We start from the raw sequence: 14120 nt of genomic DNA, 5'->3' as shown, positions 1-14120 counted from the left end.
ATACTCCACTGAGGTCATGTAGTAGCCTGTGCCCTGCCACTGGCATTCACTGGCTACAAGATTTTGGGCAAGTCAGCCCCTTGCATGGCCTGGGATGGGGCCTTTCTTGCAGCTCGGACTGGCTTCCAGGACATGCCACTTCCAGGGTCCCTACAGAGATAGGTGACCTGCAGGATGACAGCATAGTGAGGGTGATGAGCCCTCGGGGTGCAGCTGGGTGTTGCACTACAGGAGCTGACCAGCTCCGGTCCCTTTTCCCCACCAGTGCCTGCAGTTGCACTGCACTGTGCCACACTGCACCCAGGCCAAGGCAGGTCCCTTTCTCTGCTTGCCCCATTACCTCAGCTGCCTTTGCAGGAGGTGGGGAGCCATACCCTGAGTGACACCCACCCTAGGGTGTCACCCTAGGGGCGAGGACGGGGAGAGCACCCAAGGGGCGAGCACGGGGGTGCAGCTTCTCTCCTGCGAGCTAGGTGCCTCGCAGCCAGCCAGCTCTCCCGGCCGCAGCTCCGGCTGCCTGGGAAGCGTCGCCCCGTTCTTCCCGGAGTGCCCCCCACCACTTCCAGCCCCGGCGGGCTCAGTGCCCGGAGCGATGCTCCCCGGCGGGTCCCCCCAGCATCCCGGCCGACGCTGCCGCTGCCTTGGGGGCTGTAAATCAGCACGGCGCAGCCCCACCTCCGCGCTCGCCATTGGCAGCGGCGCCCCTCGTCCCGCTCATTGGCGCTGTCGCTGCCGCCCGCCCCTACATAAGGCGCCGCTCGGCCGGGCCGGCCCCGTCGGACACCGGAGAACAGCAGAGCTGCCGGCGGGCGGCGAGGCGGGCGCTGCGGGATGCGCTCCCGCCGCCGCGGAGGCGCCGGGCAGCCCCCCTGGCCCGTGAGTAGGGGATGGTTTAGTGCTCTGTGAAGTTTCCCGGGAACTCCGGGGCGGGGAGGGGGCGGCTTTCCACTCCGGCACGGTCACCGGCCCGGAGAGAAGTTGGTGGCGGGTGGAGAGGGGCCGCAGGCAGCCTGCCCCCACAGCGTGGAGGGGATGTGGGGTGGCAAGGAGAGAGGAAGGAGGATGAAGGATGCTGGGCTGGGGGTGGACCGGGATCGGGATTTTGGAGCAGCGATGGGTGTGTGAGGTTGGAATGGGAGAGCGCTGGTAGGGGCATCAGGGTGGTGAGAAGCCAGGGACAGCTCCTCTTGTTGAGGGCACTTGTGCTTGGTCGTGGCTGAGCTTGTGCAGGGGCTGGGGGTCCAGCCATACACCTACCTGTGTGGGAAGGACCTGGCTGTGTGCTGGTAGGTCTGAGACCCCAAGGACCTGATGTCCCTTTGGGCTGAGCTCCCAGGCTAAGGTGACTGCTCATCTCCACACTGCATTAGCTGCTGCTGGCTGAGTCCCAGCATGGCAGGTCCGGCACTGAGGAGTCCTGTGTAGGAGGGGACAGGGACAAGCCAGCTTGCAGTTGGGGGCTTTGGGCCCATCAGAAGCATCTGTGATGGGACACACAGGCTAGGGTCTATGAGACGGCTGTGGGAGGGAGCAGCTCTGAGCCTATGGCAGCAGTGAGAACAGGGGCAGTGGGACTTGGGCTCCAGGGCTTTGGCCGGAGCAGAGACACTGCAGGAGATGGGCTGCCTGGGGCTGAGGTGCTGTGGAGAGGACACTGTTGGCATCCCTGGAACACTCAGCTGCTGTAGGAGAGGGGCTGTTTGGTCTGTGGGATGTCTCCTGCCTGTCACCTGCCCTGATGGGTAAAGCTGTGGCAGCCTGGGAATGGCCAGAATGGCAATGTGATGTTACTGGGGCACAAGCAGCATGATGTCATGGGATACTGCGATGTCACCATGTCACTGCTCTGGGGTGCCTTTGGGGTGTGGAGGCCCTTGCTGCATGATGTTGCGCAATGTCGTAGCGGTGCTGGAGGTGACTGCGGCCCAGGATGGGATGTTGCTGCAGTGGTGGAGCATGACATCACTGGGGTGCACGGCATGATGGGCAGCAATGTCATGCTGGCATGTGGGATGTGGTGGCCACACAGAGAGCCAGCTCCAACCCTCATAATGATATGGGCTCGGGATGTGTGTGTGGGTACATGAAAGCCCTGGGGACAGCATCTCTCCACCTGTGATGAATGGTCTGGGACACAACCTCCTTTCTGCCCCACAGCTCCCAGTTGCATCCCTCCCTCCCTGCAGGACATTGCCAGCCACAGCCATGCATGGGGACGGATGAATCCTACATGTTGCACCCCTGCCATGGGGCAGCACCCTCTCACTGTGCTGCCTGGCTGCAGCCTGTGTGGGTGCCCTTGGCATCCCCTGTCTTTTTCCCATCCTCCCACTGTCACTAATCCTTCTTGGTGCCCTAGCTTTGCGTCACCAGGTTTACCGATGTTGAGCAGGCACCATGGGGTGACCACTGCTCCTGGGATGACCTTGCCACCAGATGCCACAGCATAAGTCAGGACATAGCTCTGCTCTGTCTACGGGCAGGACTCCATAGCCTCAAACCTCAGGCTGAGCTTCATGCTGGGGTCTCAGTGTGATCAGCAACACACTGGGAACCACGAGGCCTTTTCTGTCTGCCACCCAGAGCCTGAGGCTCCCTCCCTACCCCTTCCCAAAATGGCCTGGCTCTGGGCTGTGCATCCCTTCCCCATGGCACCAGGCACCGGATCCACTGGGAAAAGCCTTTTGTCTCCAATCAAGAACATTGTTTCATCCTGGAAAGGCTCCATCCAGCCTGGAGGGATTTTGGCTGCAGCTGGATGGGGCGGGGTGGTACCTAGGGAATGGGCCAAGCTGCAGGAACAGGAGTTGGAGACAGAGCAGAGAGAGCGGTGCTAGCAGCCCAGAGACAGTGATCTGTCACCTGGTTGGGGTTGAGGGGGCACTGCTCTGCATCGGTGGGGGCTCATGCGGCAGCCCTGCACCCATGTGTCCACATGTGGGTGGCTCTTCCCCACACTTACTTCAGTGAGCCCAGTGTGGGGCTGTGGCAAAGGCTCCCCCTTTGTGGCAAAGGTCATTCACCCCTGTCACCCTGCCAGGGATGGTAGCTGTTCTTGGCTCCTCAAGAAGCCTCTGCTTGGGAACACCCAGCCACCAAGGTGAAGGACAGTGTTCCATGTAGCTGTGCCATCCCTCCAGGCAGAGAGGGGGACAGGCTGCTCTTGCTTCCAGCTGGAGCACTGGTGAGTGGGTCCATGCCCATGGCTGCACAGCTCACTGCTGGCCTTTCCCACTCTGGAGGGGAATGACTCACCTGCGGCAAGGGCTGGTCATCCTGAGTGCCACCTTGCTTGTCACCTGTGCTACAGACAGGTCAGAACCAGCTCCATAATCTCCTCAGCCTTGTCAGCAGTGCTGGCAGACACTGTCCTCCGCAGTCCAGCTTAATTGAGCCTCTCCTCCCAGTCTTCTATCCCTCCCAGTGTCTCCTTCCCGTGACCACATCCCTGTGAGGACACCTTCCCTGGCCAGTGTGGGAGGAGCTCACCCTGCAGAGCCCCTAGGAGAAACAGTGCCAGCAGGGAGGGGAAACTGAGGCACACAGGAATCACCAGGCAGAGTACCCCCACGTTCTCCCCATGGCTTTCCCCAGTTCTGGAGGCCCAGCCAGATGGAGAACAAGCTACCCAGCCTGGTGATGCCTGCTTCCTCCAGCTCTGCCAAGGAGCAGTGATTGGCGTTGTGCCTTGCCAGGAGCTTGGTTGCCAGCAGCCCCTTGGGGCAGGGTGAGCTGGGTCTGAGCCCAGCTTCGTCAGCACCCTGCAGCCTTCCTGCCAGCTTCTGGGTCCCTCCCATGGGATGACCTCCCAAAGTCCCATTCCTGCTCAGATCTGACTCCCAGCTCACTGGAGTATAGTCCTGTCCCAAGGAAGCCCCACAGGTGAGTTGCACCCAGTAGGATCCATGCATTGGGATGCCAGAGCTGTGGCCATGGGGTTGATGGGGTGGCACAGGCTGGGCTGTGTGACGAGGGGTTGGAGAAGGAGTGTCTCCTATGCAAGGGTGGTGGGGATGCTCGGGCACAGTAGAGCAGGGTCTCTTCCTGGTGCTGATGGGCTGCAGGTCTCCCCCAGGTGCCCAGGATGCTGGTGCTGTGCCTGCTGTCCCTGGTCTGGCTCAGCGAGGGCTCTCAGCGCAGTGAACCCATGTTCACAGCCGTCACCCACCGCCTCCTCCCACCCGACTATGACAACAACCCAACGCAGCTCAACTATGGTGTGGCCATCACTGACCTGGATGCTGATGGTGACTTTGAGATCGTGGTGGCAGGGTGAGTGGTGCACCCAGTGGCTCGGTGGCAGTGGGACCTGGTGTACCTGTAAGGCCGGGAGCTTCTCACCGCTCCCTGGGCGTGTAGCTGTTTGGGGGGTTGTGCACAATGGTGGTGGGGGTGTTGAGGGTGTTGATGCCAGGTGGGCATCTGCATGAGGCCAAGTGGGTGCCCACGTCCCAGGGCCAGGTCCCCTCTCTGCGGGGCACTGGCAGCTGCCGAGCAGCCAGGGTCCACCCTGCAGCTCAGAGCCAGCATGTCCCCAAGCCAGCTCAGCTCCGCTGACAGGACTCAGTGCTCTCTGGAGATTCGGTTAATTGGCTGGAGGTTTTTTTTAGCCCTTTATTGGAGTGATGGCTCAGAAGGGCTGGCAGGAGCTGGGTAGGCAGGGAGCTGTGTGCTGCCAGTGCCCAAGTGGGGCTGGACACAGAGCAGCTGCTGCCAGCAGGTCCAGCCACAGCTGGGGACGGTGGGGACCATGGCACATGCTCTGCGTGAGTGTGCTGGCATGGCTGTGAGCTGCCAGCGTTGTGTGTCTGTGCAGGCATCACTGTGCTCACCCCCAAGGGAGGTGCACATGCAGGTGTGCTCACCTGGAGGGGACCCCTCACCCCCACAGAGCCTGTCTCGGGGGGCTGCAGTAGTCAGGACACCATAGTGGCAGGTGGAGTCCAGCCCTGCCACTGCTCTGACCATCACCACGGGGCAGCAAACCACGGAAAGCTCTGGAGACCCCCCCATAGGGGCCCAGGCCACCATTCCTAACTGGGCTGAGTCAAGCAGCCAGCTGGGGTTTTGTAAGCAGCCTCAGTGCCCATTGTATAACTTGTTTACTGGTGCCTGGGGCAGGAGTGGGCAGGGAGCCTGTGAGGAGTGGCATGTGGAGAGGATTTACCTTGTGTGCCAGTTTCCCTCCCCTGCAAAAGGGCCCCAAGCAGAGATCTGCACCCCGTCCTTCGCCACTGGCTGCCCGGCCCTTGCCCTGGCATTGACCTCAGGTACTTGAGCCACGTATACACAGGATGCCCAACACAGGCTGGAAAAGATCCAGGCTGAGCCCTCCCCAGGAGCAGCCAGAAGCCAGCCCCACATTTGGGTGCTGAGGGCAGCCCAGTGTGCCTGGTCTCCATGGACCATACAGGTCTCTGCTGCGCCTGTCATGGGGAAAACCTGGTGTCACACCTGGTGTCTCCCAGCAGATGGGATGGGGGTTCTTGTCCCTGTTCCCAAGCCTTAGCAAGCCATTGCCCCTGCTTGCACTTGCAGGTACAATGGCCCCAACCTGGTGCTCAAGTACGACAAGGCACATGGGCGGCTGGTGAACGTGGCAGAGGATGAACCGGGCTCCCCGTACTATGCATTGCGGGACCGGCAGGGCAATGCCATTGGTGTGACAGCCTGTGACATTGACGGGGACGGCCACGAGGAGATCTACTTCCTCAATACCAACAATGCCTTCTCCGGTGAGCCCTGCCAGCGGCTGTGCCCTGAGCCCGGGGCGCAGGGGGACCTCCCAGCGCGGCAGCCCGCGACCTTCGGCACATGAGGGATGTGTGCGGGCTGGAGTTAATTTCTCAGTTGAGTGGGTCCATTGATTGATGGCAGTGCGGGTGGGATGCTGAGCCCAGCCAGTCGCTGAGTCAGCACTTCCAGCTGCCCACCTCCCTCCCTGCAGCACCCCAAGCAGGACAGCAGCTTCCCCAACACCCCTGGGGCTGCCCTGCCACAGGGACCCTGTGCTGCAAATCCCAGCTGTGTCCCTCTGTGCCATGGCTCCCCTGTGCCTGCTGGACCAAGCCAGGTCTAATCCTGCCCTTCCAGTGCTGTCCCAGCTCCTGGGTTGGTGCTTCAGCGCAGCTCTGCTCCATGTCCATGTTCCATGGCCCTGACCTCCACACAATGGATCAGTTTTCCTGACGCTCCTAATTGTCTGGGCTGCTGGTGACTGCCGGCACACCTGTCCCTAAATCAGGCACTGCCATCGGCACTGTTATGGACAGCATGGCTTGCTTGCCTGTGCCTGGCACAGCATCAATTTAAAAAAAAAAAAAAAGCAACACAACAAAAACAACAACAACAAAAAAAACACCAAACCATGTTCCTGCGTATGATCTACAGGGCTGCGCCCCACTGGGGACACATTTAACCTTAATGAGTTGATTCTTCTATATGTCTCCCAGGGGCCTTCATGGGTCACAGGGGCTCTTGGAGCAGCAGCCCTGTGATACTGCTGAGTGCTATGGGGGACAGAACAGAGATTTGGGATGCTCTGGGTAGAAGGGTACTCCTTCCACAACCTCCCCTTGCAGCAGGGCACCCTCCTTGAGAGGAGGCAGGACACTGCAGCCCCCTGACTCATGACCCTCACCCCAGGCATGGCCACCTACACAGACAAGCTCTTCAAGCTGCGTAATGGGCGCTGGGAGGACCTCCTGAGCGACGAGGTGAACCGGGACGTGGCCAGCCGCTTCGCTGGGCGCTCCGTTGCCTGTGTGGACCGGACGGTGAGCAGTCAGCACATGGCAGGCTGGGGGCATCTCTGCTCCCTTCCCAAACCTCATCCCCCTCCAACCCACCCCTGTGGGGTCCCAGGGGACCTCTCCCATCACCAGGGCACCAGCCCCATCCCCTCCCCTCACTGGGGGTGCTCCTCAGCAGCCCATGGCTGTCAGGACTGGCAGCCTCCCAGCCATGGGGACTGTGGCTGCCTGTCCACACAGTTGCTGCCAGCTGATAAACGTGCCTGTCGAGGTGATTTATGTTCCTGTCACCTGCTCTTTCTTCTTCTTCCTCCCCCAGCAGTTTGTTTCCAAATGATTATCACTAAATCAGGGTCCAGCTGCCACATGGGACAAGGGGGTCGGTGGGGATGGGGGGGACCTGGCACACCAGGGATGCTGAGGAGGCAGAGTGCCCTGTGCTGGCACCATGAGCCTGGGGACTGTGGAGGTCCTGGAAGCAATGTAGCACATCCCTGCTCATGGTGTGCTTTTCACCATGGGTTTTGCAGAGCTCTTGCCCAGCACATTAGTTGTGCCTGGTCCCATGGAGCCATGAGAGCATTCAGCCCCACAGCAGAGATCCTGTGGTCCCCATGGAGTTGGGTTTTGGGTGGATGGGTGCTGAGGAGGTGCCGCCGGCCACAGGGCTCCGGCAGGTACTCCATCTACATCGCCAACTACGCCAGTGGCAACGTGGGCCCCCATGCCCTGATCGAGATGGACGTGGCTGCCAGTGACCCTGCCCGTGGCATCGTGGTGCTGGTGGACGTGGCTGTCCAGGCTGGTGTCAGCAAGTACACAGGTACCCGGCTGCTGCAGCCCTGTGGAGGGGACAGGGCACAGCAAGCGTGGGACCCCGTTGCAGGCAGGGCAGTACCCGTTGCAGGCAGTGGCCTGTGCCACGCATTAGGCTGCCTCACTGCCCCATCTAGTGGCAGCCCCATGGCCCGTGGAAGGGGCCAAGGCCAGGAGATGCTCACCCAGGATCCCCGTCTCCTGCCCGGCAGCCAGGCTGATCACTCCAGAGCTGACAGCATCCCCAGGGCTGGTAGCATCACACGGAGACACAGGCACATAGGCAGGGCAGAGGGGAACATGCCAGCCTGTGCCCCACGCTGCCCCACCACCACGGGGACTGCTGCTGTGCCCCGTCTCCCCAGCAGTAAATTGTCACTAATTAGGAGTGTTGTCACCATGGTGATGGCAGTGATTGGGGTTGGGAGTGACACAAGTGGCTGCCAGGCTCAGTTAGCTTCTGATGAGAGGGTCTGAAGGAGGGAGAAGGGGCATGTTGGGGTTCCCGGGAGCACCAGGGGGGCGGCACTGAGCGGGACCTGGGGGGTACACACTCCCCTGAGGCAGGGTGCCAGCTGCCCCCTCACCCTTGTGCTGCTATCCCCAGGAGGCCGTGGGGTGGCTGTGGGTCCCATCCTGAGTGACAGCGCCTCAGACATATTCTGCGGTAATGAGAACAGCCCCAATTTCCTCTTCCACAACCAGGGAGATGGGACATACCGAGATGTGGCAGCTGCTGTGGGTGAGTAGAGGGAGCAGGAGGGAGCAGCCAGCTGTTGGGGACTCCCAGCCAGGCCTGGTTCTGGCTGCCTGGAAAGGCTGAGTGCGGGGTGGAGGGACCCAGAGTCCCCCTGACCACCAGAGGTGGTTGAGGTGCACCGGGGTGTCTGTTGGGGCAGGGATGCAGCCTTGTGTGGGGTGAACCCATCTGGGGATCACAGTGCACACCCCAGGGAGATGGAGGTAGGGAGGACGTCCTGTTTCCCCCCATCCCCTTGCGGCTCCCCAGGGCTGGATGACCCCTACCAGCACGGACGTGGCGTGGCACTGGCTGACTTCAACCGTGATGGCCGGCTGGACATTGTCTATGGAAACTGGAATGGGCCGCACCGCCTCTACCTGCAGAGCGGGGCTCCTGGACGTGTCCGATTCCGGGTGAGGGCTGAGGCTGGGACGCCCCCCCGGCACTGCCAGCTTTGCTGCTGAGCCCCCTTGGCTGGGGGCCTGGCTTCACCTCGATTTGGCTTTGAGCCCCAGTTCCCAACTGGAAGGGGACCTGAAGCACCATAGTGGGACTGTGTGTCCCATTCCTTGTCACTTTATTCCTGTCCTTTGCACAGGACATTGCCACCCCCAAGTTCTCCATGCCGTCCCCTGTCCGCACAGTCATCACAGCCGACTTTGACAACGACCAGGAGCTGGAGGTTTTCTTCAACAACATCGCCTACCGCGGCTCCTCTGCCAACCGCCTCTTCCGGTAGGAGCATGAGGACCCAGCGGGGCCAAGCAGCCCGAGCAGCACAGCCAGGCTCACGGGGCTCCTCTCCAGCAGTGCCACTGCTCAGGCTTGGCTAATAGAAGGGACCGTGACTGAGCCCTTCCCAGTGTCATTACCAGCTGCTGCGATCGTGCCTGCAGCAGCCCCTGGGGCCCCGGCTCCACTGATTAGCTGGGAGCTTGTTCATGGCTCCTGTTAATTGTGGGAGTCAATTCCTTGTTACTGCTGCGAGGCACCTCCTCACCTGGCATGCAGAATGGTGGGAGCTGATTGTTCCATCCCGGTGCTGGTACCTGTGGGCAGGTGGGGGAGAGTAGCACGGTGGGGAGACCTTGCGGGGGGGTCTCCTGTCCCAGAGTGATACGGCAGCGTTTAGAGATGGTGCTGCTGCTCTGCAGTTCAGACCCACAAGAGCCAGACTCATGACATCTCTGTCACCCTCCATGGATTGGGGATATGTGGTGTCAACAGGCAGGGGCCAGTCCTGTCCCCCATGCACCACCCTGCAAAGCCACCAGCATCACCCCCAGGTGCCACCTGGGCTGTCACCTCTCTGCCAGGCTACTCGGGGGCACAGTCACTTCCTGGGCACTGCTGTGGGGCACAGGGGCTGGCACTAATGCCCTGTCTGTGCCCTGCAGGCTCATCCGCAGGGAGCACTCAGACCCCATTGTGGAAGAGCTGAACCCAGGGGATGCACTGGAGCCTGAGGGACGGGGCACAGGTGAGTCCTCCCAGTCCTGGCAGGGGCAGCCTGTGCCGGGGTTGTGCCACAGCACCGCCTGATACCCTCTATGCCTGGGGGTGCCATGTGCCCAGCTTGGTCACCTGCCCACTCCCCACCAGCTCACTGGAGCCCATATGAACCAGCAGCAGCCCCGTGCTTTTTCCCTCCACCTGTACCCAGCTAAGGGTGCCATTTCCAGGTGTTTTCGAGGGCTTTGCTCTTGGGGAGCTTCTTCCTGGGTGCCCACTGTTCAAAGCCTCTGTGTTTGGGAGGGGGTCAGGCAGCCTCCTATGTCCCACAGCCCCGCAGGCAGTGCCTGTACCCCCAGTGCCTGGGGAACTGACCCACCTGATTGCAGCGTGTCACCCATACAGGGCTCCTAATGCCTGCACTGGGGTCACTTCATATTTCTTAATGCTCCTGCATCACTGGGACTGCTCTTGTTGGCTGTGGGAGCCAGCACTGTCAGCAAGGTATAGTGCTCATAGATGTGGGGCCAGACCCCAGCCATGACCTGATCCTGTCCTTGCAGGGGGTGCAGTGACAGACTTTGATGGTGATGGGATGCTGGACCTGATCCTGTCCCATGGCGAATCCACGGCACAGCCCATCTCCATCTTCAAGGGCATCCAGGTGAGTCAAGCAGGAGGTCCTCATGTTGTCCTTGTCCCTACCACATCTCCCAGCTCTGCCTCCATGATCCCTTGCAGGGCACCAGCAACAACTGGCTGCGTGTCATCCCCCGCACCCGCTTTGGGGCCTTTGCACGGGGGGCCAAAGTGGTGCTGTTCACACGGCGCAGCGGGGCCCACCTGCGAATCATCGATGGGGGATCGGGGTACCTCTGCGAGATGGAGCCGGTGGCGCACTTCGGACTGGGTGAGCCAGGGGACTAGGGGCTACCTCCACCCCCATCCCTTCCCGGCACCCCCATTGATGGGCTCCTGAGCTCTGCATGCCCTCCCGAGCAGGGTCCACTTCTGCCATCCTGTTGCCCTGCAGCATGGTAGTCATCCATGCCCATTGCCTTGGGCATGGTGGGCTCCAGGGGAGGCCGCTGGCAGGGTGCTAACCACCGCACCTCTGCTGCAAAGGGCAGCTGCCCACTTCCCTGCTCCCTGCCTGCTGCTTTGCCCAGTCACCAGGGCTATCCATGCCCATGAACCCTCCCCTGGCTCAGCACAGCTGGCACCCAAGCCTGCAGGGATGTCCCTGTCTGCTGGCAGGGCAACCCGTCATCCCCACGTGCAACCCTTGGGCTGACACCCCTGTGTGGGGCTGTTGGCATGGGCATCTGTATCCCAGCTTGGAAAGCAAGAGGAGGTTTGCATCTCCGTCCCTACCACCCCTCCACCTCCTTTCAGCCCCTGTCCACCCTGGAGACCCCCCCTCTGAAAAGCTGCCCATCTCCAGGGCAAGATGAAGCCAGCAGTTTGGAGGTGACCTGGCCGGATGGCCGTGTGGTGGTGAGATCTGTGGCCAGCAGTGAGATCAACTCTGTCCTGGAGGTTCCCTACCCCCTGGACATGGAGGAGCCACTCATGCCTGCTCTGCTGGAGGTGAGGGCACAGGGTGGGGCGATTTGGGGCAGGAACTGGCGGCTGGGATCTGCTGGCTTGGTGGCTGCCCAGGGCTGATTCCTCCCCATCCCGGCGGTCTCTGCTTTTCCCCAAACACAGTGCGGGCAGGGATTCTCCCAGCACGAGAATGGACGCTGTGTAGGTGAGTGGCTGCTGGGGACACAGGCATGCCTGCACCTGGGGTGCTGCAACATGGCCCCATGGGCACAGCTGTGGGGTCAGGAGGGAGCACTCTGCTGCAGGCAGCAGCCAGGGAGGTGGCTGGGCATGCAGGCAGGGCTGTAACACAGCCCAACGTAGGGTACATCGGCCTGCCCAGCGTGGAGTGTGGGAATGAGGGCAGCAGCACAGCTCTGGAGGGGAGCTGTGGTGTCACAGGGAGGCAGCAGAGTGATGTCCTGGGGGTGGGAGGCACGGCTGTCATGTGGCAGGTGTTGCTTTAGAGCCACAAGTGATGGAAGGGCAGTGGGGATGTGAAAGGGTGGCTGTAGCTATGCCATGAGCCTCCTAGGCAGAGACTGGGCTTGTGCATGGCTGCCTCTGGGAGGGGCTATCCAGCATGTGCAAGGGAAAGTGGAGGGGCTATGGCTGACAGCCTCAGGCTCCCAGCCCAGCCATCACACCAAGGCCTCTCTGCTTGCAGACACAGATGAGTGCACTGAGTTCCCCTTTGTCTGCCCCCGTGACAAGCCGGTCTGCATGAACACCTACGGCGGATATCGCTGCCGCAGCAACAAACGCTGTGGCCGGGGCTACGAGCCCAACGAGGATGGCACAGCATGCGTGGGTGAGTGATAGAGGGGATGTCCTGACTATATGCTGCTGAGCCTGGCCAAGCCAGTGTACAGCAGCCCCAAAGCACTGCCCCTGCCAAAGGCCTCGCTGCATCCTGCAAGCTGCCATGCAGCTGCCCAGCCCCTTGCACCCTGGCTCTGTGTCTGTTTGTCCTGCACCTCTTGCTGAGCCCCTACTGATTCCCCTTCTCTATTTCTCTCTCTTTTTCTTTCTTGCTCCTTCTCTGTGCAGCTCAAGTGGCCTTCTTTGGGGGATACCCCTCTGCTGGGAGCTGGCCTGGGCCCCCCCATGGTGCCCTCCTCCCTCTAGTCCTTGGACTCTGCCTTTGCCTCTATGCACTTTAACTCCTGCCCGTAATGTGCCAGAGCAGCCTTGGTGGAAGGACCAGCTGGCCCCTGCCTGCCTCTCTTTTTCTCTCTCTCTCTTTCCATGTCAAACCACCCAGGAAGCGCTGGCTGCACCTTGCTGGGGTGGCCGGCGGCAGGATGGGCACAGAGCCTATTTGCCTGGCCATGGGGGGCTTCACCCCTTGGACCATGTCTGGGAAAGCAGCCCCGGGGCAGCGCCCCTTCCCCGGCACCTCCCCACCCAGTCGCTTGCTCCGTCACCTCAATACCGTACCATGTGCCTGCTGGTTTGGCCTGCGACGTGTGTGCTTCACCTGCCCTCTCCTCGGTGATGGGTACCCCCCTCCCCAGCCCTGGCAGAGGAGGGTCCCCTCAGCCCTGTGAGGGAAGGACCCTCCTGGTCTGTTTTTTAATGTATTGACACCACTGTTTGGAGTCAGACCCTGCTCAGTCTTCCAGCCCCTCTCCTGGAGAACCCTCCCAATAAACTATAACCTGTCTGTTAGCCCAGCCTGCTGAGCTGTGCAGGACAGAGCTGTGCCCATGCTCCTGCCTGCCCTACCCTGGGGCTGCACAGGGAAGGGGTTTAGGCATGGGGAGCACAGCCAGTGTCCCCAGTTCTTCCTGCCCCAGGGCCAAGAACTAGCTGGAGGGTGTGCGGTGGCCATGGGCATCTCTGCCCCTGCCCATCCCTGCTCGCAGCCCTGGAAGCACAGCCAGATGTGCAGCGCTGGAGGGGTTGGGGTGCAGCAGGCAGCCCTGCCCACACCGTGACACCCGGGCCATGCTGCTTTCCTTGCCATGTGCTGTAACCCTGTGCCACTCTCTTCCTCACCACTAGACATCGACGAGTGTGCCCAGGGCTTGCACAATTGCAGCCAGCTCTGCACCAACACCCCTGGGGCCTACGCCTGCCACTGCCACCCAGGCTTCCACCCCCTTGATCCCGCTGCCAGCCAGTGCCTGGGTGAGTACCTGCAGGCAGCAGGGCCGGCAGCCCCCCATGCCTACACCCCTGCTGCTGCCAGGTGCAGCTGTGCTGCCCTGAGAACAGGGGTCCTGTTTTCTGGTGTGCCCTGTTGTGCTCACAGCCCTGGTCCCAGCCAGCCCAAAACATGGGGACAGGATGGACGGACTGTGCCTGTGCCAGAGTTGACAGAACGGGGAGGCATCTGCCACGCAGCAGCCTTGGTGACAAGTGGTGGCAGGACCACAGATGTGTGGCTGCAGGCATTGGACATGCCTTTGTGTCCCAGCTTCACCCAGTCCCAGAGCTACATCCCTCCTCTCCATGCCCCCTCCACCCCATGCCCCATGAGTCCCATACCTCTGGCACAGCCCTGACCCTCTCCTCTTCTTTTCCAGACATAGATGAGTGCCAGGCAAGGCCCAGCCCCTGCGACCATATCTGCCACAACAGTCACGGCTCCTTTCACTGCCACTGCTACCACCACTTTTCCCTGGGCGCAGGTGGGCGCTGCAGGCACAACTAACCTGCCCTGGCATGCCTGGGTGCCCCCTACTCACCCCCAGCCCTGTATCAGTTGTGCCCAGTGCGACTGAATAAACCCTTTCCTGCACTGGTTTCCCTGTGGGTCCCTGTCG

The 14120-nt window shown here is 61.5% G+C and overlaps 1 protein-coding gene across 12 annotated transcripts; it reads left to right on the top strand.

Annotated features, from left to right (window-relative positions):
- The first annotated feature begins 561 nt into the window (after nt 1-561).
- CRTAC1 (cartilage acidic protein 1) lies at nt 562-14100 on the top strand. Of its 12 annotated transcripts, XM_065068262.1 has the most exons (18): nt 724-876; nt 4076-4272; nt 5539-5735; nt 6646-6776; nt 7419-7575; nt 8176-8310; nt 8578-8723; nt 8909-9045; nt 9708-9790; nt 10326-10426; nt 10504-10672; nt 10979-11116; nt 11207-11352; nt 11473-11515; nt 12017-12160; nt 13357-13482; nt 13607-13706; nt 13881-14100. In XM_065068262.1, the coding sequence occupies exons 1-17, from the start codon at nt 832-834 to the stop codon at nt 13669-13671; spliced, it is 2160 nt and encodes a 719-aa protein (XP_064924334.1). In that variant the 5' UTR covers nt 724-831; the 3' UTR covers nt 13672-13706; nt 13881-14100. The 12 variants fall into 12 exon arrangements, with proteins under 12 accessions (XP_064924342.1, XP_064924334.1, XP_064924339.1 ...); XM_065068267.1 differs by lacking the exon at nt 10979-11116; XM_065068261.1 differs by lacking the exon at nt 13607-13706.
- Nucleotides 14101-14120: the final 20 nt, after the last annotated feature.

The sequence above is a fragment of the Columba livia genome, chromosome 6, assembly GCF_036013475.1.
Source record: "Columba livia isolate bColLiv1 breed racing homer chromosome 6, bColLiv1.pat.W.v2, whole genome shotgun sequence".
In the NCBI taxonomy this organism is placed as follows: domain Eukaryota; kingdom Metazoa; phylum Chordata; class Aves; order Columbiformes; family Columbidae; genus Columba; species Columba livia.
Note: the sequence above shows the minus strand (reverse complement) of the source record. Positions and strands in the feature narration are given on the sequence as shown.

Bases quoted from the DNA above. Each gene is read 5' to 3' on its own strand.
- CRTAC1 (XM_065068258.1), top strand. From the start codon at position 832: ATGCGCTCCCGCCGCCGCGGAGGCGCCGGGCAGCCCCCCTGGCCC. The intron at 5,736-6,645 runs GTGAGCCCTGCC...CCCTCACCCCAG, and splicing joins TACCAACAATGCCTTCTCCG to GCATGGCCACCTACACAGAC. The intron at 12,161-12,613 runs GTGAGTGATAGA...CAAACCACCCAG, and splicing joins GGATGGCACAGCATGCGTGG to GAAGCGCTGGCTGCACCTTG.